The following is a 25694-nucleotide window of genomic DNA, read 5'->3' as shown; positions in this document are numbered from 1 at the left end:
ACCTCCAGGGCTGCTGGGGGCGTAGGTCAACAGGAAGTCTGTGAGTACGGCGGATCCCTCCCACTCCAGCTCTATGGTGCGCTCGGTCACACCGCGCACACGCACGTTCATGACAGCTGCCACTGTGGAGAGGGGACAGCGGCAGAACGGGGGGTCAAAGGTGGGCACAGCCGCGGCGTTATTAATCTGGATGGCCTGTTGGTGATTAATGCAAACACAAAGTGATGAGAGGAAATTGATTTCAATAGCCCTCTCACGAGAAACACGGGGCACATTGCCCTGTGTCTCTCGTGAGAGCTGGTTAAGAGGATGGGAGTGACAGACAGACTTATAGTGAGACGTAGAGGCAGGGAGACATTCAGTCAGATAGACAGACTGACACATATTCCGTCAGAGAGACAGGCAGTCGGACAGACAGGCGCTAGGAGTGAGAAACACAGCTCACAGACAAGGCGAAGGAACTGACATTTTAATTCAATTGATTCAAGAATGATTGCATTAATTATTTATGATGTGTGAGGGCGCGTGTCTGTGTGTGTGTGTGAGTGTGACCGTGTCTATATATGTGTATGTGAGAGACAGATATAGAGAGAGCCATGAGGAGGGAGCTCATAGCTCATATCTTCTCTAAACCCTGAGCCACAAGCCTGTTAAAGTATATTTTACCATATCGGCAATGAAATGATTGTTATTCTAATCCTGATTGACGATGACTCAATCCTCTGCTGCACACCTGATAAAAAGAGAGAGAGAGAGAGAGAGAGAGAGAGAGAGAGAGAGAGAGAGAGAGAGAGAGAGAGAGAGAGAGAGAGAGAGAGTGAGAGAGAGAGCGAGAGAGAGAGAGCAAGAGAGAAAGGGAGCAAGAGGGAAAGAGAGAGTAACAGTGAGAGGGGGAGGGAGGGAGAGAGAGAGAGAGAGAGAGAGAGAGAGAGAGAGAGAGAGAGAGAGAGATAGCGAGGAACCCGAGTGTATACACTTTTTTAACGACGTCAAGCCGGCTTATACGACCTGCAGCTTTTATGCGTGGGGGGGGGAAAAAATAACACACTCACGAACACACACGACAGCAGGTGGCCTATTGAGCACACCCCACAATCAGGACCCAACGGGTGGGCATGAGCCTCTCAGCCTGGCAAGTACCTCACGGCAACAGTCACTCGCTGTGCACGCGCGCACACGCGTGGTTCGTCTGTGTCGTCATGTATGTGTGTGTGTGTGTGTGTGCATGTGCGTGCGTGCGTGTGTGTGTGTGTGTGTGTGTGTGTGTGTGCGTGTGTGTGCGTGCATGTGTGTGTGTGTGTGTGTGTGTGTGTGTGTGTGTGTGTGTGTGTGCATGTGTGTGTGTTTGTGTCAGTGAACATGAGCGCGAGAGACATTGACATTCACACAGGGGCAAAGGAGAGAAGAGCACCGAGCCATAAACCTGAGAGGTGGTGCTGAATGCAAATAGGCAGGAGGCGGTATAAACACACATAGGAGCCCCCAGAGGCTGCCCCGCCCTCCTGCTGGCAAAGGGACGGGGGTAGTGGTGGGGGGGGGGGGGGGGGGGGGGGTGCAGAGGACAGGTGAGGAGCCGGCAGGGGGTAAGAAGGGAGAATGAATAAGACGGGAACCCAAATGTTGCCTGCAGCATGAAAATAGTCAGCAGAAAGCAGCCGTGGTTGCGGGACAACCCAAGAAGAGATGAGCAAAGTAAAAAGAGTAATGGTGAGAGACGTAGGGAAATATGAGAGGCAGATGGTTAGCAGAGAGGAGGAATAACAGCGAATATATACGACACAGAGACAGAGTAGCAGCGACAACACACAACACATTACATTGCCAGCAGTAGGGGTGAGGAAACACACACAAGCACAGCTATGAAGATACATGCACACATACAAACAAGCAAACACACAAATACACACATACACATTTAAGGGAACAAACACACACAAATATACACACACACACACACACATATACACACCTACAGACACACACACGCCCACACATACACACAAACATGCACAGGGGTGAGGAAACACACACACACACACACAGATATGAAGATACACACACACATACAAGCAAACACACACACACACGCATACACACACACACACACATTTAAGTGAACAAACACACACAAATACACACACAAACACACTTATACACACCTACAGACACACACACGCCCACACATACACACAAACACACAAACACACACAGGGGTGAGGAAACACACACACACACACACACACACACACAGATATGAAGATACACACACACATACAAGCACACATGCACACCCATATACACATCTACAGACACACACGCCCACATATACACGCAAACATGCACAAACACACACAAAGTCACACAAAAAAAAAAGAGATACAAAGGGCGCTATGTATCATTACTAGTTTGCACCCGGCGCAAAGCTGATTTTCCCCCGCAGCAACCAGGCACCACTACACTTGCGCCTGGAGAGGCATGTCGGCGAAAAGCAGAGGCGTGTTCCGGCGCAAATGATACTTGGTGCTATTTTACCGATCTAAACATTGCGCCAATCCAATTGCGCAACTGACCGGAAAATTCCTGGTCTAAATGCGCTAGCGGATAGCGCAGTTGGTGTTGCTATTTTGACGTACCATGGCAGGTCGGAACCGCAACATACGCTTACACACACACGTAGGCTATACACAGCACAAACATGCAAACGATTAGCCTGATTTAAATATTATGATGTCAAAGATTGTTCATATGAGTGAAACTGCATAGAAATAGCATAGATTGTGGAAACATTTTTTTTCCATAGGGGCTGCATGAATGAACACAGTAGAGTAGGCTATGCCATGCGTTTAAATAATAATAATAACAATAATAAACTCGAGCAAAGTATATTCCATCCTCCCAAAACAAAATCTCGTTTTAAAATCTTGTGTAACAGCTGATACAGAGGTAAGTTATACTTTTAAATCCATCTGCAAACACCGTACAGCAAACACATATTTTCTTGACACAGACATTGTGTACAAGCCCATATCTTTCGGGAATGATGAAGATTTGATCGTGAGAAAACATTGTTTTACCGCGAGTGAGTGTTTAAAAGAATGAATGGGTGGTGCGGGTGATGCTTGGCGCGCGTGTGTGCGTGCGCACCCATCTGTTTAAACACACGCAAACTAAACACGTAACACATAATACAGTCCATGGCGATGTATATTAATGGAGGGACACATGCATATTATGAACACAAGTCAGTAACGATAATGTATACATACTGGTAAGAAACGATGTTTGTTAATGTATTGCAGCATATCATTAAATAGACCCACAGTTGCGGCCACAGGACCGTGTCCGCGTATCATATATGTGTTAGTTGTCTTTGCCACAATTTACATGACGACTCAGTGTTTCTGTTTCTAATAGCAACAGTGCCATAGAACCGCCCACAAAGCTACTTCGACTTTGCACTTCACGTCTGCATTTTCGACCGTCTAACTAGGGCTAAGAGTGCAACAATCTCCATGTAGTTTAGTACGGGGTTTGTGTGTGTGTGTGTGTGTGTGTGGGGGTGTGTGTGTGTGTGTGTGAGTGTGTGTAGGGGGGGGGGGGGGGGGGGGGGGGGCTCCGTGAAGCACAGTGCTGATTCGTCCTCGGGGGGGGAATCCACGGACACCTTAGCAACCTCCTGAGTTACGTGCACGATGCACACACACTCACACAGACACACACACACACAGACACACACACTCATACGAACACACACACACACACACACACACACACACACACACACACACACACACACACACACACAGAAACACACATGCACACACACTCATGCACACACACACATACACACAAACACATACAATCACACACATACACACACTCAAACACACACACACACACACACACACACACACACACACACACGCGCGTTAGGCAGATGGGTCCTCACAGCCTCCTCACTCCGCAGCACCGGCCTTGCAAACTACACACAACAAATAACAAGGGCGAAGAAAATGGATGTAGAAGGGAAAAAAAAAATATTTCCCTCAGTATGTCGCCCCTTCGCCCCCCCCCCCCCCCCCCCCTCTCTCCCTCCCCCCCCTCTCTCGCTCTTTCTGACATGAGTAGGAGGGAGGGGATCTGGAGAAGGGCGGGAGATTATCGGAAGAGATGAGAAGGAGGGAGTGATTGACAGGAAGGGGAAGACGGCTGGCAGGATGAGCTGCTCAGAAACACTCCAACACCCAGTGCAGCAGCGGTGCACATTTCCAGCGGGGCGTTTTTTTAAACACTTCACCAACGTTCCTTTGAAGTGCCGCTCAGCGGGGGTCAGACAAGGTCAACGCCTCCGAGTTCCTGATGTAACCGTTGAAAAACGACACATTTGTTTTTGGAGAATGGTAATTTTGTTTTGGATGAGTTTGAGCGTAATAGAGCTGTGCAACGATAAATAGAAACAATATGACTCCTTTGTTTTGTAATTCCACCTCTGTGCACCGCTGCGTGTGTGTGTGTGTTTGTGTGTGTGTGTGCATGTGTGCGTCCATTATGGTGTCCATGCTGGGATGGGAGCAGTGAGAATTCCACCAAACTACCCCTAAATTCAGCCCGCACACCCGTCGTAATTGCTGCCATTAATGCAAACAGCTGCATATTGCTTCAGAAAACGATCTTGATAATGTGTTTATTGTATCTGTGTGTGTGCGTGTATCTGTCTGTGGGCCTCTGTGTATCTGTCTGTGTGTGTGTATCTGTCGGTCTGAGTATAGTGTGGGTGTGGGTGGAGTGTGGGTTTTCGTGTGTGTGTCTGTGTGCGTGTGTGCATGTGTGTGTGCATGCATGGGCGTGTGTGCATGTGCATGTGTGTGCGTGTGCATGTGCGTGTGTGTGTGTGTGTGTGTGTGTGGTGTGTGTGTGTGTGTGTGTGTGTGTGTGTGTGTGTGTGTGCGCAGTGCGCCTGTAGACTCGGCCCGGGGTGATCCATGCTGATCAATCAGCGATACGGCCTTGTCTTGTTTACAGGTTAGGGGCCCACATTAACTCGGCTGGAATGTGAAGCAACATTTAAACTGTTGTGAATTATTAATCCCCAGCACTGGGTTTATTTACTTAGACTAAATAAAGTACTTAAAAGGCCTTTCCCGGTATTTATTCATGCCATGTGGCAGGAATACACCCAGCTCACTCTGCTGGTAAGAGATCATGATTTTTGACTAATAGATGAAGGCAACCCGGGACATGAATATCAAAATATACCAACGATATGGTGCACCAAACATTTTCTAATGTATCATCCAAATAATCACTGGTAATATACCATCAGACAAGCGAGACAACCAGAATTGTGTCGGCTCCGCACATTTCAACTAAGCAGATTCAAATTGGGCAAAAAAATCTATACACACACACACACACACACACACCAAAAAGATCATTCCAGCCCGGCATCATATTGCACTCTGTCACACAGCCACATCCTATATCCAGCTAAGACGAGCTGTTGCTGCCAGGACAGCTGACACGATTATAAAATTAGATGCACCGACCGCCATGAGCCATCTGCCAAGCTGTGGAGTCGAGACCGGGAGAACGAAAGAAAGAAAGAAAGAGTGCACAAACATCTGATCTGATATCGCCCCCCGTGAAAAGTAGGCTGATAACGCCGGCCTCAGCAGCAGCAACAGACGAGCATCAGACATACCTATTAGACCCATCCCCCCCCCGTCCACACCGCACCCCACCTCCTCCCGCCCAGCACCCCCGATCTAGGCCACCCGTCTGATGCTGGTCTGTGCCCGGGAGCCTGTGAGGAGGCGGGAGAGTCCCCCCTTAATGGAGACAGCACCTGGGCGATGGCGGAGGAGGGCTGGCTGATACAATGGAAGTGCTGAGCACGGGCATCAGTGTGCTGTTCTGTTTTTATGTGCGTCTTGGATAATGAGGTATTGGCTTTTACCCAGCATTTTTTACTCGACGAGCATCGGAGGATAGACTGGTCCTCTGTAAACGGAGGGTTGCGATGCGATGACATTGTGGTGTGAAGGGGGGCGTGGTTTGGGTCGGATGCAGACAGGGGGGGGGGGGGGGGGGGGAGGGGGGGATGGACGCAGCTGTGGGTGGGGAGCCTAATGAGGCAATGGCTATATATACTCGTGTACGTTGTGCTCTCCCTCCCAGTGAGGCTGGACCTCGCCAGGCGCAGAAAACAGCAGACAAAACACCATTAGGTTCTGATCATTTTAAATTGCAGCAAGTGGCGGATTATGGGTCTGGCTGTCCTCCCAAACCCTGTGGTAGCCTACCTGGCAACAGTGACAAAACATGCTAGAGCACGAGCAACAAATGCCATGACATGTGATGTCAGACATTAGCCTGGAAATCCAGACCCACATCTAGAAAGCTGTAGGGTCTGGCAACGAGTAATGAAAATGGCCCAACTCGAGGGGTGGCACCGAGCATGCATTTGAAAATATCACTGCACGCAATTGGATAACACTATGACCAATCAGAAGAATACAAGGGATGACATATCCAGACCAGCGGAGTTAACCAATAGATAAGACTCTTGCCGTATCCGATTGTAAAACAGCAACGCTTTTGGCCGACCTATATAAGATACACCACTGTGATTGGTTCATGTTCTCGGAGAGGGGCATCGGGGAGGGATTATATTGCTCGTTCCCAGAGTGACTTGCTGAGCAAATTCAAATTGTGCTCTCGTGAGAACTCCAGAGATTTCCAGGGTAGTCAGACATAGGAAAACATGCTAGAATTGGAGCAGAAAAGGCCATGACATGTGACATCAGACATAGCTACATTGTGTACGAAGAATAATAGAAATGTTTGAATAACATATTTTACTTTTCAATCTTGCTTATTCATTTTCCACAGCCGAGATATTTGAGTAATTCTGTTTTTGGAGAAGCAAGGCAAAGTCAACGACACACGTCGGCATGCATACTTAGAGCCACTAAAGTTTAGTTTTTTGGAGCCACTGACTGAAGACTATTTAGATGGATCTGGCCTGCAGTCATGAACTCACATTAGCCCTAATCAGTGTGTTATTACACCAGTCAGGGAAGACCGATGAACTGAAACCTTGATTGAATGGAGAGTGCAAATAATAAGCGGAAGATCACTGATGCTTTCAGAACGGTCCCCACATCACTAGCCCCAAGCAATGCAAAAGGTTTTTGCAATTACACTTAATAAGTACGCTAATTTATTTAAATCAGGACAACCTGTGTTCCTCATTTGTTCGACACGTGGATATCTTTTTACGTATATCACCTATTGTTATTAATACTCATTCATTGTTGTCATTTATTTTACCTACATGGTATTGTCCTCAGAGGCACCCACAGTCGTGGTCATGGTTTGTAGACATGCAGGTCACATATTTTTAGGACACTGAGCTGAAGGGCGTTTAAGTTCACTAGGAGATTGACATCTGGTATTTGGTCCGGGGCATTTTTTTATCCTAGCTATTTTTTTTTTGGTTTGCTTGTTTGCCAAAAGTCAATGTCATGGAAGTGATGCAGAGCATATCATGAACCGATGTAATGGTGTGTCTCTCTCACACACACACACACACACACACACACACACACACACACACACACACGCATGCACGCACGCACACGCACACAGAAACACACAGGCACGCAGACACACGAAGATACACACACACAGGTCCAAATGCAAATTAGCTTCCTGATCCTCTGTCGTACAATACTGCAGACACTATAGATATGATCGCACGTAAATATTCCCTCCAATTTCTACTTTGCAGTTAGAGAAGTGGCATTGCAAAATGGCCAATTCAAATACCATGCTGTCGCCGCATAGACGGAAAATCTATTTTTGTTCAGCAGCCAATTGTTATGGCTTCCCGATTCTGATCAAAACTACCATTGCTTGTCCTCCAATGGCTGGAATGGGCCATGAATGGCAGTGAGAGAGGGACTCGGTGTTCCCTGAGAGACGCAATACCATCTGTTTCCTAAGTGTCCATGTGTGTAGTGTGAATAGACATAGCAAAGCATCCTGGTTGGCATCCAAATAATCTCAATTCTGTTCATTGTAAGTATGTATGAGTAAGTATGAGTCTGTTATGCCAGGACGCATTATTCTCTAAATGAACATTGCTGTGCTTCCCTTTGGGATCGAAGTGCGGTGACAGAAGTAATACAGCAACACGTGAAAGACCATGTATTGTATTACACAACTTAAAAAGCGCAGTTCTTTGAAGCGCTGAAGCAACACAATTGAATATTAATAAGTAGGATGCTGTGGTTCCTGAGATAACAAAACTTGAAGAATATCACGTATATATCACAGGGATACCATTGAGAAAAGAATGACTCAAGTACTTGCATTGCCAGAGCCAGAGCCCTGAGAAAACACCATTAAATTCCTCTGCCTCATTCAGCCATGGCTGCACCATATATTTTACTCTCCAATTTGATTCTTCAAAACATTTAAAGAGGATACTCTGTAAATAGAACCGCCGTACACAAAAACCCACATCCCATAATAAATAGCTAATGTCAGACTAGGCAAGCTACGCTGGCGTCCTTATGAGCAACAGATATGAAACGGAACCATAATGCGGGAGAATGTCACAGGCCTTCGAAATATTGTCTCGCTCTCTCGCTCTCTCTCCCCCTCTCTCGCTCTCTCTCTCTCTCTCTGACTCTTTCTCTGTCGCTCTCCCTCCTTCCCTCTTTTCTTTTTTTACAGACGGCGATGGAGTGAGGCAAGAGGAGGAGGGGAGACTGGGTGTCTTATGTTTGAGGAGGGTGACTTTATGTTTTGCCGTGTCAGAGCCGGGCTCTGACACGGCAAAACATAAAGACACCCAACATCAGACCAGCAGCAACCGCCCTGGGATTACCTCAGATCCTACGGAGCTTATGCGACACTCTTCATCCTCCTGGGCGGAGAGACGAAGACTTTGTGACGGATGACTTGCGCTACACCTGGGGTCGTATCGCTCCACCTAGGTACCTAAAGCTCTCCACAGATGCCCTGCACTCATCCGCACAACATTGCTGCAAATACATCCGCATCAACAACAACAACAACAACAACAACAGAAAACAACCCCTGCCGGGCTGTGTTCTTTCTTTCTGCATTTTTTTTTTCTCCACTGAAAAGGGTCAAAGCTCGTTGAACCCCAAGGCCACTGTGGCGGAGAGCGGGACATCCATCATCCGGTCAAGTTGTTGTGTTGTTGTGTTGTTGTGTTGTTGCGGGTCCGGTCACAGTTTGTTTGGTACCCCGTGGAGGGCGAGGTGACGGAGGCGAGAGGCTCTGTCGCTCTGACACGATGAAGAGACAAAGAGGCGAAGACAGGCAAACAGCACCAGGGTAGTATGGGCTTACAGGGCTGTCACCGCATGGCTGTTTCATACTTTCATCTGACACCCACCGCCGTCTGCTGGAGTCAATACCAACTATGTACCGTATGAGATCGGTTTGATATCAGATATCTGTTGGGTCAAACCTTTTCAGAAAATGGTGTGATTGCATTGACGGAGGAATATGATATAGATAGGATATTGTTGTCTTGTGTAACTTGATGTTTAATGTTTAAATAGTGGATGTCTCAGAGGGATATATATGATGTTGGGCCCCATCCAGCATCTCTAACACTAATAGCATAGCATATATTGTCATGATGTATTATTAAATTGTGATTGGATTGGCAGCTTGTCACCCTTAATATTCTATTTGAAAAGGGTTTTCCAGTAGTGCAAAAATGTCTCAAATAAAACAAAAACAAAAAAATATATATATTCTAGCCCGGTAATTATGGAGACCAGCAACAGCCCAGAGCATTTTCCTAGCTGTCTCGTTCAACCCCAGTAAAAAAAACTTGACTGCTCCTGCAGTAGAAAAAAAAATAACTTGTCAAAGGTCACCCAGTACACAATGAGCATTCAGTTTGGCTCAAATTATTATTCCAACTCAACAAGGTCACAAAAGACACAGAGTGACAACCAATGCCAAGACCAGGAAACCTTAGAAGCAAAGAGACAAACGCCGTTTCAAACACCAAAAAGATGAATTACAACAAAGCAAAAAACAGACTCAAAGGATAAAAAAACACCACCGCCACTACCACCACCACCACCACCTCCACCACCACCACCACCACCACCACCAGCGGCACCAGCAGCCTACCTGAGTTGCAGTCGTCGCCGGCGAACCCTTCCTGGCAGACGCAGAAGCCCTCCTTGCACAGGCCCTTCTTGCTGCAGTTGTTGGCGCAGTACACCAGCGAGCAGTCCTCGCCCACGTAGCCCGGCCTGCACTGGCACGTCCCGTTCACGCACGCCCCCTGGTCCGAGCAGTCGTTGAGGCAGCGGCCCAGCGTGCAGTCCTCGCCCGTGTAGGCCTCCTCGCACACGCAGTCGCCGTCGATGCACAGGCCCCGCCCCGAGCAGTCGGCCGGGCAGCGCGGCTCCGAGCAGTTGTCGCCGCCAAAGTCGCGGTCGCACGCGCACTCGCCCTCCACGCACACGCCCTGGCCCGAGCAGTCGTCGGGGCAACGGGGCTCCGAGCAGTTCTTGCCGCCCCAGCCCTCCTCGCACACGCAGCCGCACAGGTCGAAGCTGAAGCTGCCGTGGCCGCCGCACGCCGGCACGAAGTCCAGGCGGCCTGCAGGGAGGGACATGTGTTGAGGTACGCACACACACACACGACACACACACACACACGACACACACACACGACACACACACACACACACACACACACACACACACACACACACACACACACACACACACACAAGGGCTCCACGGGCCAAGCCCGCAGGCTTAGCCTTGTAGCGTTACCTTACCCTTTAACCATTACCTTAGCCTTGTAGCATTACCTTACCCTTTAACCATTACCTTAGCCTTGTAGCATCACCTTAGCCTTGTAGCATTACCTTACCCTTTAACCATTACCTTAGCCTTGTAGCCTTACCTTACCCTTTAGCCATCACCTTAGCCTTTTAGCATTACCTTAGCCTTTAACCATTACCTTAGCCTTTTGGCATTACCTTAGCCTTGTAGCATAACCTTTGCTTGACTACATGGACATTCAGCATCACGCCTTTAACACAGCAGTTCATATAGGAGGGCAGGCTGGTCTGGAGGTGAGGTGAGGGGGTTTGACGCCCAGTTGAAAGGTTCTGGGTTCAAACCATAATGTCCGCAGACCCCCTGTTAGGCATCCTTGAGAAAAAGGCCTGAACCCCTACCCCCTCCTTAATGACTGAATAGGTCTGAGTTCCCTGGAAGCTACCCTGGATCAAATCGTCACTTTCGTTTGGATTTTGTGTTCGGGCCCCAAAATCTGTCCATATTTTTCGATATCAACTGTTGCACCGCGTTATGGACCGGTCTGTGGCTGCAAACAGCAAGAGTTTGAAGCCTGGAAGAACATAATTCATTGGGAGTTAGCAGAACCTGACGCACAAGGTTGCTGATGCGAGGGGCCGGGCAGACGAATGACAGCATCGGTGGTGCCACAAGGAGACTTATCACACGGAGAACGCTGGAAGGAAGCCATTAATAATAACTTCAACTTAAGATATGAAACACAGAGTTTCCATCCGGTTGTTTGAATGTGTTCCATCGTTTCTGATTTATATATTTATTTTTAAATCAGAGGTTCTAGGAATTGCTTAGTAATTTAGCGTAATTAAATTTGTCACATCAATTACACAGTCCTTTTCAATAAGTGAAAAAATGTAGGGAGATTGTGCAAATTTGTATAATACGGCATTTGGTTAATGTGTGTATAGTATGCATGTGGAATGAGCAATTCCTCTGTATCCATACATTATTACATTTTACGTGTTGTACATGTATATTAGATGAATTCTACATTATATATGCAGTGTATATGTAAATTATGTAAGGTATGAAATGTAATTTCTGTACTGTGTGACAGTCCAGCACTGCATGGAAAATAAAATAATAGAACAAAGAGAAAGACTTGATATACTTGATATTGTATCCGATAATAATACGCAAAAATCCAACCATTGCCCAAAGAGAAAAATCCCCAATATATATTGGTTAATAACACACTGGGCGACATCTAACTGTGCATTTTAAAGCAGTTTCGTAAGTTGACTAAACATTGCAATTAAAATATGCAATCATAAAAAGAGAAAGCAGTCGACAGTGATCTCCAAGAACATGTGTGCTTGAGGGAGCCGGGAGCAGCCAGTAACCATGAGCCCTTGATCCCTCTTAGTTCCCCCCTTATTGTCCATGATGGCATGTCCATAGGGCAATACTGGGCAAACACATGCAAACCACAAACAAACACCAAGCTTGTGATTTAAATCATATTTGAATTGACATTTTAGAATAGTCTGCAGTAAAACTCTACGCCTGTTATTCTGTTTGTATTCCGAGGTCTCATTTTAGGTCTGTTCTTACTGCTGTTACATTGGCAATGCTAATCCATTAAACTCACAATCTCTAGTTACCGATCAACTCACATTTGTAAATCCTCAGTAGACCGATGATTTACAACTTCTCCTGCTGTATTTGTTTATATTCCATGGCCACGTTTTAAGACTGACAGTTCATAAACAGCCCGCTCCCTGAGCTGATATTACAATGAATAGAGTTATTCTCATAATGATACTTTGCTGTTTTCTCCGTCCCTCCCTGCTCACATAAACCTGTTTCAAATGCAGAGCGTGACTGATGGAGGGTAAAACACACCCTAGCCATCTGAACACTCCCATTTTAAATAGCCACAGTGTTATCATTTGACTGTGTTATTTACCATTATCCAATTCCGTTGACACTCATACAGTTCATGTCTCCCCCTTGTTTAAAATACTATTAAATACGAAATTGTTAAAGCTCACTCAAAAACCCCCGCTAGCACAATCCCTTTGGAAGGATTCAGACTCTGATAACAAATGATCCAGGGGGTATAGCCAATTCTCATCCCGGCATTTGTATTCAAACACATGATGCTGCACCGTCGCCGGAAAATACGTATCTCAGCATCGGCAGAATTTTTTCCGCAAAACATATTCTTCACACTGTGAAGCACGTTCTTGTGTTCTCTCTGTGGCATAGATAATGCGTAACAAAAATAAATAAAAAACAGAGCCGGATGCTGCAAAGCCACGTTTACGCTTATGATTTTTCAATCCGTCTTTTTGTGATCAGATGTGACTGATCCCATCACAAAAGTCGCTCTGCATCCCAACTTGCACTTGAATTGCGTTGAAATGACAATGAAGTATAGCCGGGAGTCCACAGCTACATACTTTAGCTGTTTTATCATTTGCAGCCACTTTAAACCATTTTGTTCTTGAACAAACAACTAAATGAGACAATTCATGAGGGTGCGTCATTGACACACAATCTAAAAGACTTTTAGTAGAAGAATAATCATCTCAAATCCAGCAGACTAGCTCACAACTGGATGAACTTTCTTTTGCTTCAAATATCGTTCAAACAATCATCGTGCTTCAGGTGGGGATATGCAGGCGTGTTATTGGCAAACAGTGAACAAAAAACTCGGCCAGCACACTAAACACCACTTATCAAAACCCTCTTCTCAAACATCCATCTTCCAAACCCAGCGAACGAGAACAACACCTCCACCACAAAACAGGAAACAGGGCGTGACCGAGCCCCGCCCTTTTTCAATTATCTCAGCTTCCGACCTAGACTTCGAACCATCCTCCCGCCCCTCCACCCCCCCCCCCCCCCCCCCCCTCCACCCCCCCGCCTCCCCAGGACAGTTCTGCCTCGGGAGAGAAAGGACCGCTGGAAACACACATCGATCATCTCAGATCCACACAAACCGACACACAGACCCGACCCGGCAGCACGCCCCCACCCACCGGTGGCTGTGTTGTCCCCACAGCAGCTGGAGTCGCAATGGGCGCGGAGCAGGGACACCTCGCGCTCCAGCATCTCGATGCGCGTGGCCAGCTGCTGCACGGTGGTGGCCGACGGACAGCCGCACGCCGCCTTGGGGATGTTGATGCGGTGGGTGAACGTCACCTGGGCGTGGAGCAAAAAGGGGGGGAGGGTGGGATGGGCTTTTAAACAGGTGGCACACAGAGCGCCTACACTTTCACATTCATATGGATGTATATATGTATCAATATATATATTAAACATCCATATTTTAACCCCACGAATGAGGAAAATACCTCCAGCACAGATCCAATACCTCCAGCACAAACAGTACAATGCATATGTAAAAATATATAAATATACATTATATACTGTATATATATCAAACATCAATCTTTCAACCACACGAAGAAGAATACCTCCAAGACAGGAAAATATGTATTTGTTTCCTTCCATATATATATACATATATATATATATAATTTCTTCCTACATATAACTTTGCTTCTTAAGTCTTAATATATATACATGTACTTTATATTCATGACTCCAAAATAATATGACCATCTTATACTTGTTTAAAGGAGCCAATGGAAAGGGACTGCCTTTTGCAGCTTGCTTCATACAGGGTTCAAGTATACTTACTGGACGCTACATTTCTACAAGGTACTTATTCAAGAGCATCTATTTTACGGGCCATCTAACACGCCCTGTGCTTTGGGCTACAGAGTTGCATCCTGCTTAACGTTGAATCCACAGTGATCCTTCATGCTGTTGGATTCGTCACAATGCTTGTTATGCAAATGAAAGAAGACTAAAAATACTGCAAAGCAACAGATGAAATGTGTTCTCCATCGAGCTGGAATGGGCTGTATATACATGACTAGTAGCACGCTTTTATTTTGTAAGTGATTAAAGGAGTGTTTTTTTGTGGCTCCCTGCTGCCAGTGAGGGACAGCAGATAATAAATCATTGCAGAATCAGACATGGATCCCAAATAACTGCCGGCTGAGATAAAACACTGTTACCGTGAATCCTCATAAATGACTGGCCCAAGATATAACCGTCATTATAATCCAATTATAATTCATCACTCATTTGATTCTATGTCATTACAAATTCCTCCTTCATCTTTCTTCTTCAATCAATGGCTTCATTCTCCTTGTTATGGCCTACTGTCCAAACAATAAAACATTTTTAATTAAAAGATAAAGGCTACCTGGCTGTCAGTGTCCACGGTCTGCTCTGTGTACTCTGTGGGCCCGGCCAGGGCCTCCATGGGGGGTCTGGACCCCAGATCAGCCCGTGCATCTGGCAAGAGAGAGAACAAGGGTTCATATTCATGTTGACCACTTTAGCAGTCAAATTAGTGCTGTCATAGTGTGTGTGTGTGCGCGTGCGTGCATGCGTGTGTGCATGCGTGCGTGTGTGTGTGTGCACATGATGTTTGTGTGAGTGTGTCTTTGTATATGTGCGTGGATTTGCCTGCCTGCATGCGTGTGTGCGTGCATGTGTGTGTGTGTGTGTGTGTGTGTGTGTGTGTGTGTGTGTGTGCGCGTGAGTGCGTGCATGTGTGTGCGCGCGTGTGTGTGTGTGTGTGTGTGAGTGAGTGCATATAGATGCGGTTGTATGTATATAAAGGTGTACGTGCATGTACAAAAAAACGCAGTGTGTGTGTGTGTGTGTGTGTGTGTGCACATATGTGTGCCTGCAAGATAACAGATAAAATCCATCCACTGCACAGATGGACAGGAGGACAGGTCACGATACAATCCCACATGATCACCTGGAGCGGAGGAGGACTCGAGGTCCACGGAGCAGAGGGACTCCATGGGCACATTGATGTTGTACACGTGGTTGAAGACCACAGCTTGCTCCCCGAGGCTCTGATTGGACAGAGCGGCAGAGGCCAGAAACTCCTCCCCCGGGGCCTGCCTCTTCACTCTGACGGTACGCACCAGCTTACTGTCCCCCGAAGGAGCAGCATGGGAGGGCGTCTGGAGAGAGAGGGAGAGAGAGAGAGAGAGAGAGAGAGAGGGAGAGAGAGAAAGGGAGAGAGGGAGAGAGGGAGAGAGAGAGAGGGAGGGAGGGTGAGAGAGAGGAAGAGAGAGAGACAGAGAAAGGGAGCGAGAGATGGAGACAGAGAGAGGGAGGGAGACAGAGAAAGGGAGAGAGAGAGATAGAGACAGAGAGAGGGAGAGAGAGGGGGGGTTGGAGAGAGACAGAGAGAGGGAGAGAGGCAGAGCACGAGAGATAGCATGAGGGGGAGGGAAAGAGAAACAGAGAGAGAGAGGGAGAGGGGAGAGAGAGACCAAGACAGAGAGAGAGAGAGAGAGTGCATCATAACTGGCACGATAAAATAACGCATTGTTTTGGCAAGCCGATCGCATACAATTTCAGATGAAAACCAATTTATATTTTTGGTATCTGCGGTGCACTGAATTAATTCATGAATATTTAAAATTATTATTATACTGAAAAGAAACGACATAGAAATTATTAAGTGCTGAAATATCCTTTAAAAACGGAGATGTGACCGTGAGCTGAGAAGTAATGTCAGCATTATTTAATACCTAGGGATTGGGGGAGGTCAATAAGGAAGGATAGGCATGGGTAAGGGAAAGTGAAAAAGACATACATACATTTTTGAAACATATTGACTCTATCAGGTCAATTAATGCCACTTCTCCTGTAAACAATGTTGTTTACGTAGAAAGCCTTATGTAGAAAGCCTACGTTGGACAAAACAGTGGTGAATGTTGGGTGACTTCAGGGCAACCTGAAGAAAATCCCGGGTGTTGGGCTGGGAGATGGAGAGACCGGGGCCATATCTCATTTGCATACTTGTATACTGCATTCTCATTAAGGGTAACATATGCAAAAGTGGATTGAACTTTCCTGTCAAACCTTCTGGTTTGAAAAAATGTATAATACTAAACTGAAGGGCTACAGAAAAGTGGTCCAGTGTGTATGTGTGTGTGTGTGTGTGTGTGTGTGTGTGTGTGTGTGTGTGTGTGCGTGTGTGTGTGCGTGTGTGCGTGTGTGTGTGTGTGTGTGTGTGTGTGTGTGTGTGTGTGTGTGTGTGTGTGTGTGCGTGTGTGCGTGTGTGTGTGTGTGTGTGTGTGTGTGTGTGTGTGTGCGTGTGTTTATGTGTGTGTGCATGTGTAACCTGCATTGCGTGCGTGCGTGTGTGCATTTGTGTGTGTGTGTGTGTGTGTGTGTGTGTGTGTGCATGCATGTGTGCATGCCTTCGTACAGGCCTTCGTGGTGTGCACGTACAAAACCCAGTGATGATCCCACGTTGAATATCGGAAGGGTTAACAAAACACTGGTTCCATTTTCTAAACAAAGACGAGCACTGCGGTACTCTGTTGATGGAGTGCTGCGTTGTCCGTGTGTGCTGTGAGTTACCTGTAAGGCCAGAGACACAGCCAGGGTCAGCATCCAGGCTGTTGCAGGCGTCATTGTCCTGGAAGGTTTCTGTACCGGCAGCATGCTGGCGACACAGTCCTCCAAACAGCTCTCCTCGTCCTTCACTGGCCAGGGAACGATGCACACTACAGGAGGGCAACACAAGGGAAGAGAAGGACGATGTTATGGGAGACAGCCGAGAGAAAATAAAAACAAACATACCCATGTGAAGCAGTGTAGCTATATCACAGCACTGCAACCACTGATCATGATGCAGCCCATCTTTGCCACTATCAACCTTAATAATGTTTCATGCATTGTTCCTGACAAGTAAGCCAATTAATAAACTAGAATACATTGTCTGCATTCATGAGCGGCCTTGGAGGGAGTTGAACCCCTGGCTGTGCTGACCGCCTTGGCCTTACCAAGGTCAGCTACTCGGCCCCCAAAGATATACATTCAAATTCGAGAAGCAGTCTGTGTGTATGTGTGTGTGTGAAAACTCGTGCATGCACGAGTTTGTGCTGCCAGCGAAATACATTAGCATTAGCTCAACTCTCGCCACTAATAAAAAAATAAACGCTTTTGATCGGAGGTTTTAAAAATCATAAATAAAGAAAGGCCCTAATCCCTGGAAGGGATCCCTCTGCCAGGGATTAGTGGGAGAACATGGAAGAACCTTTTGAACATATTTCTTCAGCTCCACACCAAACATTTGATCTCTCCGGCGCGAGCGATGGGATAACAACAACAGCAGCCGCGACACGACGCAGCGTGTTACGGAGAAGGGTTTGACGGGTGGATTTGGAGCAGCGAGCGGGCTTCAGAGACGTCGCCGTACAGTAATCCTGCCTCTCTCTTCAGAGCCCAGACACTGACTACACATCCCTCGTGATACGGATACCGTATGACCTGTCACCGAAGTTTGCGGTTGTCTTAAAACAAAAGGATGCGTACCGCTCGGGCACAAAGCACACAAATCACGGCAAAGCCCCAGCCCGTCAGGCACGATGCTGTGATGATAATCATAATTTTATACTGTTTTGTTTGACATACAAAAAAAGAAAAGGGGATCGCCTAGTCGGTTTATGATGATTGGAGTAAAAGGAGGATGATTTCATTAAAATGAATTGTTTCCTTTCATTAGAATACAATGCATGTTGCTCTGAAAGCAGGGGATCATAGTTGGTGTTGGTGTATTAATGCATATCTAGGTTATATTTGTTCCCTCATTTTGTCTCTCTTTCTCTCTCTATCTCTCGCTCTATCGCTCTCTTTTTCGCTCACACACACACACACACACACACACACACACACACACACACACACACACACACACACACACACACACACACACTCCTGGCCTGTAAAAGTGAACCCTCGCTCCATGCTGGGCTGGAGCGTTTTCTCATTATGTCTTGCTGGCTCCGGTGTCACCAGAAAGAAAAATGTATCGCTCAGAACTCCCCCCCCACACCATATTTTATCCCTGCGCACACGGACACTAGAAGAATGAGAATACCATGGCTCTGGCCCTGATTCTCGCACCGTGTCCCCCCCTACTTTAATACGGGTTCAACGGTTAGATCTTTCACTTTAATTCATGAGGCGCCCGGTCCCTCGACGGCGCTGAGTGGATCTGCTGAAGAGGAGGCAGAGGAGGGGAGGAATTCTAATTGAGGAAGATGTGGTGTCTAAGGGGGCGATGGCAACAGTGATGAGGGCTCATTTGAAGAGGAGGCCCTCTGACCGATTGCAGGATCTAAAGGAGCATGTCGAGTGGGTTGTTTTGAAGCCAAATAGAAAGCCGTGATGCAACGTTATCTTAACTGGATTGGACTCTGCAAACTCGATTCTAAATGGCAAAGGAGATCCAAGCGCTACGGACCTAAGAATAGTATGTAGTATAATGTCATGTAATAATAGGAATTAAAGGAGCTGACTTTGCCTGAACAAGCTCGCATGCAGGTGTTATCGTGGTGTTACTCGATGCAGGTGGTTAGCTTAGCATTTGAGATAACAATATAAAGTCTGTATATAGCCTGCACATCTCTGTGCGTTCAAGGCTGTGATTTTGTCTAGTTGTGTGTGATTGTGGTGAGTGCGTATGTGTGTGTGTGTGTGTGTGTGTGTGTATGCGTGTGTGTGTGTGTGTGTGTGTGTGTGTGTGTGTGTGTGTGTGTGTGTGTGTGTGTGTGCGTGCGTGTGTGCAGGCATCCGTTTGTGTGTGTGCACGGTGTCTGTGTATGTGTCCGTGTACGCGTTTATATGTATGTGCTTGCATGTGCCTGGCAACGCTCATGTGTGTTTTATCCTTGATACAGACACTGCCTGTTCCTACCCCTGTATGTGTGGGCAGGACTTTGTTGGCAGCTGGTCAAACCGCGGAGCTCACAGTGCAAGCCGCGGTAGCCGTGTTCAGCAATCTTGTATAAACATCCTGCATCGCATGTAATGGAAGGTAGGCAGGCAAGCACTCTCAGCCAGGGCCTTTTGTGTGTGTGTGTGTGTGTGTGTGTGTGTGTGTGTGCGTGTGTGTGTGTGTGTGTGTGAGAGAGCCAGCTGGAACAGCTCTTATCACCACAAAGATAGGTATTTTGATCAGGTTAGGTAGCAAGCGGGATGGAGACAGGACTTATATTTGACTCTAATATTTGCACAGAAATGGGAAACCCCCAACTCTCTCTCTATTTATCTTTTATCAGTCGAGTGTGTGTTGTGGGGTTCCTTGATCCAAATCGTATGCTTCATATTGATCTAGGTGTTTACTCCCTCCCTGGGTTCATGCTGTGAATGTTGATAGAGATTATCATGGTTGTATGTACACCTGGGTGGTACTCTACGTAGTGTGTGGTGTGTGCATTCATGCGTGCCCGTGTGTGTGTGTGTGTGTGTGTGTGTGTGTGTGTGTGTGTGTGTGTGTGTGTGTGTTGCGCATCCCGACGGTGGAGTGATAAAAAATAGAAAGTCAGTGAAGGTTAAGTTCATAATGCATTCTGTGCTGCACATATCCACTGTGCTGGCCACTCATGATTTTTATTTTATGAATGACTTTGGCCTTGTCGGAACATAACGTAACCATAACCTCCCAGCCGCCGCCCCGACCTCTCCCTCCCTCCTCTCTTTTGCGCCGACGCTGAAAACGCAAACCCCTTCTACCCTTGGGGACCCCACGCGTGCGCGGTTAGGCGCTGGTCTTACATGCCACGTGCCGCTAAAAAACTTGCCGATTTGCCAGGAGGCCTACGACGAGACGCATACAAATGAGGAAGAGGACAGCTTGCACAAAGCCGACCGGAACAGGTCTTCTCCACGGCCATTAGCTCGAGCGCTGTCCCTCTTCAACTCGTGTTCTCGGCAGTAGGTGAAAATAGGCCGCTGTTCTTAAAGGACGGGATGATGGTCGGGTGACAAATGGCCTCGCAATGATTCCTTTGCTCACTTTACCCAGCGTGCATAAAAAGATGGAATTGTCCCTCTTCATCATCTGTTGCCACAGAAACCAGAAACCCCCCCCCCCGTGGTAATCTATCACCGGCTGGCAGAGAAGTGTCTACAGTTGGATGTCTCTGGGTTTGGAGGATCAACTTCATTAGTCCTCGATGTGCGTTTAGTAAACATGGAAAGGATTGCCGCGCGCTGCTTTGATGTTCTTCAGAGAGATGAAAATATGATATGGTGTGTTGTCCTCTGGGTAAACGCAGTCAAAGGACATTGGCTAACGGTGTAATGTGTTTGTAGCTGCTTATTGCGTGAGACTTTAGCTCATCGCAGCACTATAATCTATGCTCCATCCATTCATATATATGTATATATATATATATACATTTTCCAAAGTCACAGGACAAGTTTGAAGGGCAGTCAAAGTTACATGAGGTTTTGTTCTTCAGTCGTCTGGTAATGGTGTCGATCCAAGCCTGCAAGCGTTTTACCATTTTGTTTTCTTTTTTTGGACAGTTGGAAAGTAAAAAAAAACAGAAGTGAAGGTCAATGTACATATGTGTGTCCACTCTTAAAGGTCCCATGGCATGAAAATGTCACTTTATGAGGTTTTCTAACATTAAGTTGAGTTCCCCTAGCCTCCCTATGGTCCCCCAGTAGCTAAAAAGTGCATTAGGTGCAAACCAAGAAGTAGCTATCTTACTCCGTCTTTGAAAAAAGGATCGCTGAAACGCTTCGATTTGGCTTCTGGTCCCGTATGACGTCATACGGGACCAGGTTACCTCCCTTTTCTCTGCTTGGCCCGCCCAGAGAATTTGGCCCGCCAATGAGACAATGAGCTAGGACTGTGCGAGCACCACATATGTGTGTCTGAATACACACACTGTAACGCAAGTGTTCTTTGTTATTTGGATAACCGTTCTGCTGTTGGTGTTATGGCGCATAACACGCAACACAATAATGCAAGCTTGCATAAAGCTCCCATTTGGTGAAAAGACTAGACTGCGTCGGGTTGGTTGAGAAGGAATTGGGAACCGCAACATGGAGGAGAAAAGGATTGTTACCCAGGATTGTCCGTCAGAGCCGGGCAGCCCCGGGGGCGGCCAGCGTTCAGCGGGCAGCGGGCAGCCCCGGGGGCGGCCAGCGGGGCTCTGACATACCGCTGACGCGGCAGCGGGGCTGGGCGGCAGCCCCGGGGGCGGCCAGCGGACAGCGGGGCTCCGACGGACAATCCTGGGCAACAATCCTTTTCTCCTCCATGTCGCGGTTCCCAATTCCTTGTCAACCAACCCAACGCAGACAACCCCGGGCAACAATCGCGGGCAACAATCCCCTTCTCCTCCATTTCGCGGTTCAGTCTGTACTTAATATTGACGTGGAAGTGGAAGAACCAGAGGTGTCTGAGAACCCGACGCAGTCGTTTGAGATTCATAATATCATCCGGAGGCGCAAATAGCTTTTGACCATGATAATATATATTATATTATATAGATATCTAAATATAATATGATATTATTTAGATATAGAGCTCCAGGACTCCCGCCAGAGCACCCGGAGCTAGTGTTCAGTGTTCCACTGTAAACACTAGCGCATGGTACCATGGCCGCAAGCTGCTCAGGGCCACACCCCCACCCTCCACCTTGACCCGCCTCTAAAAACGGGGCGTTTGTGGAGCGCTCATTGTGGGACTGGCTCGTAGTGGCTGTAACTCTGCACCAAGGCAGAATTTCTTGAACATCTTCAAGTACTGTATTAGGGGCCCACTAATACCTATATTAAAGAATCCATAAAATAGCATGCCATGGGACCTTTAACCATGGCGTGATGCAACAGCCGGGTGGTAGAAGTCAATGTTGAGAGAAACAAATGAACTCTTTCACCGTTTAACAGCAGGGGACTTCAGTAAAGGGGTTTGCTCTGAGAGCACACAGTCTAAATATCCATACCCTCACTACATAGACATGGACATCATGTATATTTTAAGTTTAGCCCTTCATAACATTCAGTGTGTGTGTGTGTAACTTTTATTTTTACGGATAAAAAACAACAAAACAAAAGTCTCAAAGGTCTTCACAGACGCTCCAGGACTACTCCCTTAATCTACTGCTTTGTGTAACTCAGAGACACACATACACACACACACACACACACACACACACACATACACACACACACACACACATATGAACAGGGACCCTGGCTCAGCGGAGCACGTCAGTGCAGGCCAAAGAAGAACACCACTGATGTACTGATGGCTCACAGTTGGCCAGGCGACTTGGCAGAGACACAAAGGGTTAATTAACTCCATCACACGTGCACGTAGAAAAAAAAGGAAAAAGCTTTTCACATGCTCACAAGCACACATTTATCATTTTTGTAAGTGTTTGCATCCCTTTCATTTTAACAGTGGTCCACCCGCGTGGATTGTAATAGGATCTGACGGCATGGGTGCTCTCCGCACAGCCAGCGATTGGAAGTGCATGAGTGAAAACAAATGAAATCTGAATGGCCTCGTAACAAACTATGTGGGTGTGTGTGTGGGAGTGTGTGCGTGTGTGTGTGCGTGTGTGTGTGTGTGTTTAAGTTTCCGTGAAAGAGGGGATGACACGCTGCACAAAATTTGATTGAAGTCATGTACAGCACTGATTCCCGAAATTAAATATGATTATTATATGATTATTATGAGGACTAATATTAGTATTATTAACACAGAAGAAGAAGAAGAAGAAGAAGAAGAAGAAGAAGAAGAAGAAGAAGAAGAAGAAGATAAGTGGGAAGAGAAAAATGAACTGTAGAAGCAAAACACTTGGTGCTGCAGCATCAGTTAGCAGGAACAGCAGAGGTGTCCTTACCTTACCTAGCCATCTGCCAAGCCTGATTATCACATGCATTACCATAGGACTCTATCACGGTGTCGGTTCGGAGAGTCACACAGGCTCTAAGTGGTCATGTGTTTGCGTATGTGAGCGTGTGCGTGTGTGTGTGTGTGTGTGTGTCTGTGTCTGTGTCTGCATGTGATTTCACATGTGCCCGTGCGTATGCATGTCTCTCTCTCTCCCTCTCTTTTATAGTAGCTCAGTAGATGTGTAAGCCTTCGTCTTTCTACTAAATGCGAGAGGACAACCCAGGGCACACATCTGTCAATCCAGGCCCAGGATGCATCTCTCCTACGCTCCTGATGTCTAGCTGAAGGGCTAGCCGGGCAGGGGGGGGGGGGGGGGGGGGGGCGTTCAATCGGTGCTGCACTTTAGCATAACTATCGGTACTCCAGTCGCTTACGGGCCCCGACCAATCAGGGGGCCCGTCAATCTTCGGAGGGCTCCACCCACCCCAGCAACTTCATCTTATCGCCCGGGCCCTGCATTCAGCGCTAGTTCTAAGTTTCAAATTGTGCTGAGTTGCTCCTGAGTTGCTCCCCCTCCCCCCACCACCCCCCACCCCCCCCCACCCCAACCCCCCTACCCCCCCGTCAACAATTCCACCCGCGGACCTTGTTATACTGTAAGCATTATAAGATTCTACAGAGTCTCACTCCGGCCAAAAAACAAAAATCATCCTGCTTACGGGCCCGTCGTTGGCATGTCACGCCACTGGTGCTGCAACCTGGTGGTGTCACCTCTTCATCACGCCGCACGCCACAGTCGTCACCCGCGTCTCTATTGACTTCACGGTGATCTTCGTCTCTTGTTATTGCTCTTCATCATCTCATCATATTACGACCCTTTGTTCGGTTTTTTGTTTTTGTTCCTCCGCCAAACGCTCTCAGTCACATCGCGGTAAACAAGGGAATCGTTCTACGTGCATATACCTATTACCTGCTCCAGCGGCAGGCTTCTTCAAGAGATTAAATGTATTTATTTTCCACATTCTCTCTCTCTCCTGCTCTCTCTCTCCTGCTCTCTCTCTCTCTCTCTCTCTCTCTCTCTCTCTCTCTCTCTCTCTCTCTCTCTCTCTGTCTCTCTCTCTCTCTCTCTCTCTCTCTGTCTTCCAGTGGCTCTGTTATCCTATCTTTGCTATTCTCATTGAAGGGGAGCCACAACCTCCATTTGCACAGGCTAATGGGCAACCACCTCAACGGGAACACAACAGCCATGGCAGCCCTCTCCCATGTGGTTTATCACTCTGGCTCACACTCCCACCACTCTCCCGTCTCACTTCCATGCTTTTGTTATTCTTTGCGACAATACATTTTCTCTCTCTCCCTCTCTCTCTCTCTCTCTCTCTCTCAAAAAAAGCCAGCCTTTTCTCATTACTCTCATCATTCTGGCCAATTGCCTTGTCTTTCAGGATCATTGGGCAATGCTCATTGGCCGCACCTGCAACCAGGGCTTTTCACCGGTCCTCTCCGCGCTCCCAGGGCTCCTCTAAAGCATCGATGGGAACCAACAAATGGATTTGGAATGAAAGCGAACAACACTCCGTGATGCCAATGACGACTGGCTGTGTGGGGGTGTGTGCCTAAAGAATTATTGTTGAATTAAAATCAACTATATCTGTAGAGCAGTGGGTGTTCGTCCATTTATGTTGTTAAATGGATGTCAGGGACATTTGTTTAAAAAGAGATATCACATGAAATGGATGGATGAGACTGATTTTTACACACCAAATACATTTGGTTAACAACATGTATGGCCTGGCTCTTGTAAGAATTGAACTTTCTGTGTAGATACGACATCTTCATCTCAGGTTTCATGAAAAGCTAGTACATTTTAGAAATGTATAAATATCAAAATACTCAGGTTTCAGTGTTTCAAGGTAACTCATAATAATATTTTTTTTAGGTAGTGTGATTGTCCTCATAATGTCTGTTATTTGGCCTCAAAACCTAAAAGTCACAGATTGAACTAGAACATATGCTCAGTAGAGCACAGACCACTGCCAAGGAATCAGCTTGATAGATTGGGGCTATCTTGGAGGGAGCCAATACCTCAGCCCAATGATACC

The 25694-nt window shown here is 47.0% G+C and overlaps 1 protein-coding gene across 1 annotated transcript in view; it reads right to left on the bottom strand.

Moving 5' to 3' along the window:
* The window catches only part of tnr (tenascin R (restrictin, janusin)), a gene marked incomplete at both ends in the record, with an annotated part of 50110 nt that extends 32519 nt beyond the window's left edge, over positions 1-17591 (bottom strand). The window contains 7 exons of the mRNA XM_084481517.1: positions 3-122; positions 10189-10665; positions 13880-14042; positions 15118-15209; positions 15685-15907; positions 17310-17455; positions 17564-17591. Of these exons, the coding sequence (XP_084337643.1) occupies positions 3-122; positions 10189-10665; positions 13880-14042; positions 15118-15209; positions 15685-15907; positions 17310-17455; positions 17564-17591 (1249 nt within the window). The remainder of the gene's footprint in view (positions 1-2; positions 123-10188; positions 10666-13879; positions 14043-15117; positions 15210-15684; positions 15908-17309; positions 17456-17563) is intronic.
* Between the last annotated feature and the right edge of the window lie 8103 nt (positions 17592-25694).

This window comes from Micromesistius poutassou (genome assembly GCF_964030765.1).
Source record: "Micromesistius poutassou genome assembly, chromosome: 16".
Classification (NCBI taxonomy): domain Eukaryota; kingdom Metazoa; phylum Chordata; class Actinopteri; order Gadiformes; family Gadidae; genus Micromesistius; species Micromesistius poutassou.
This window is presented reverse-complemented; position numbering and strand designations above follow the sequence as displayed.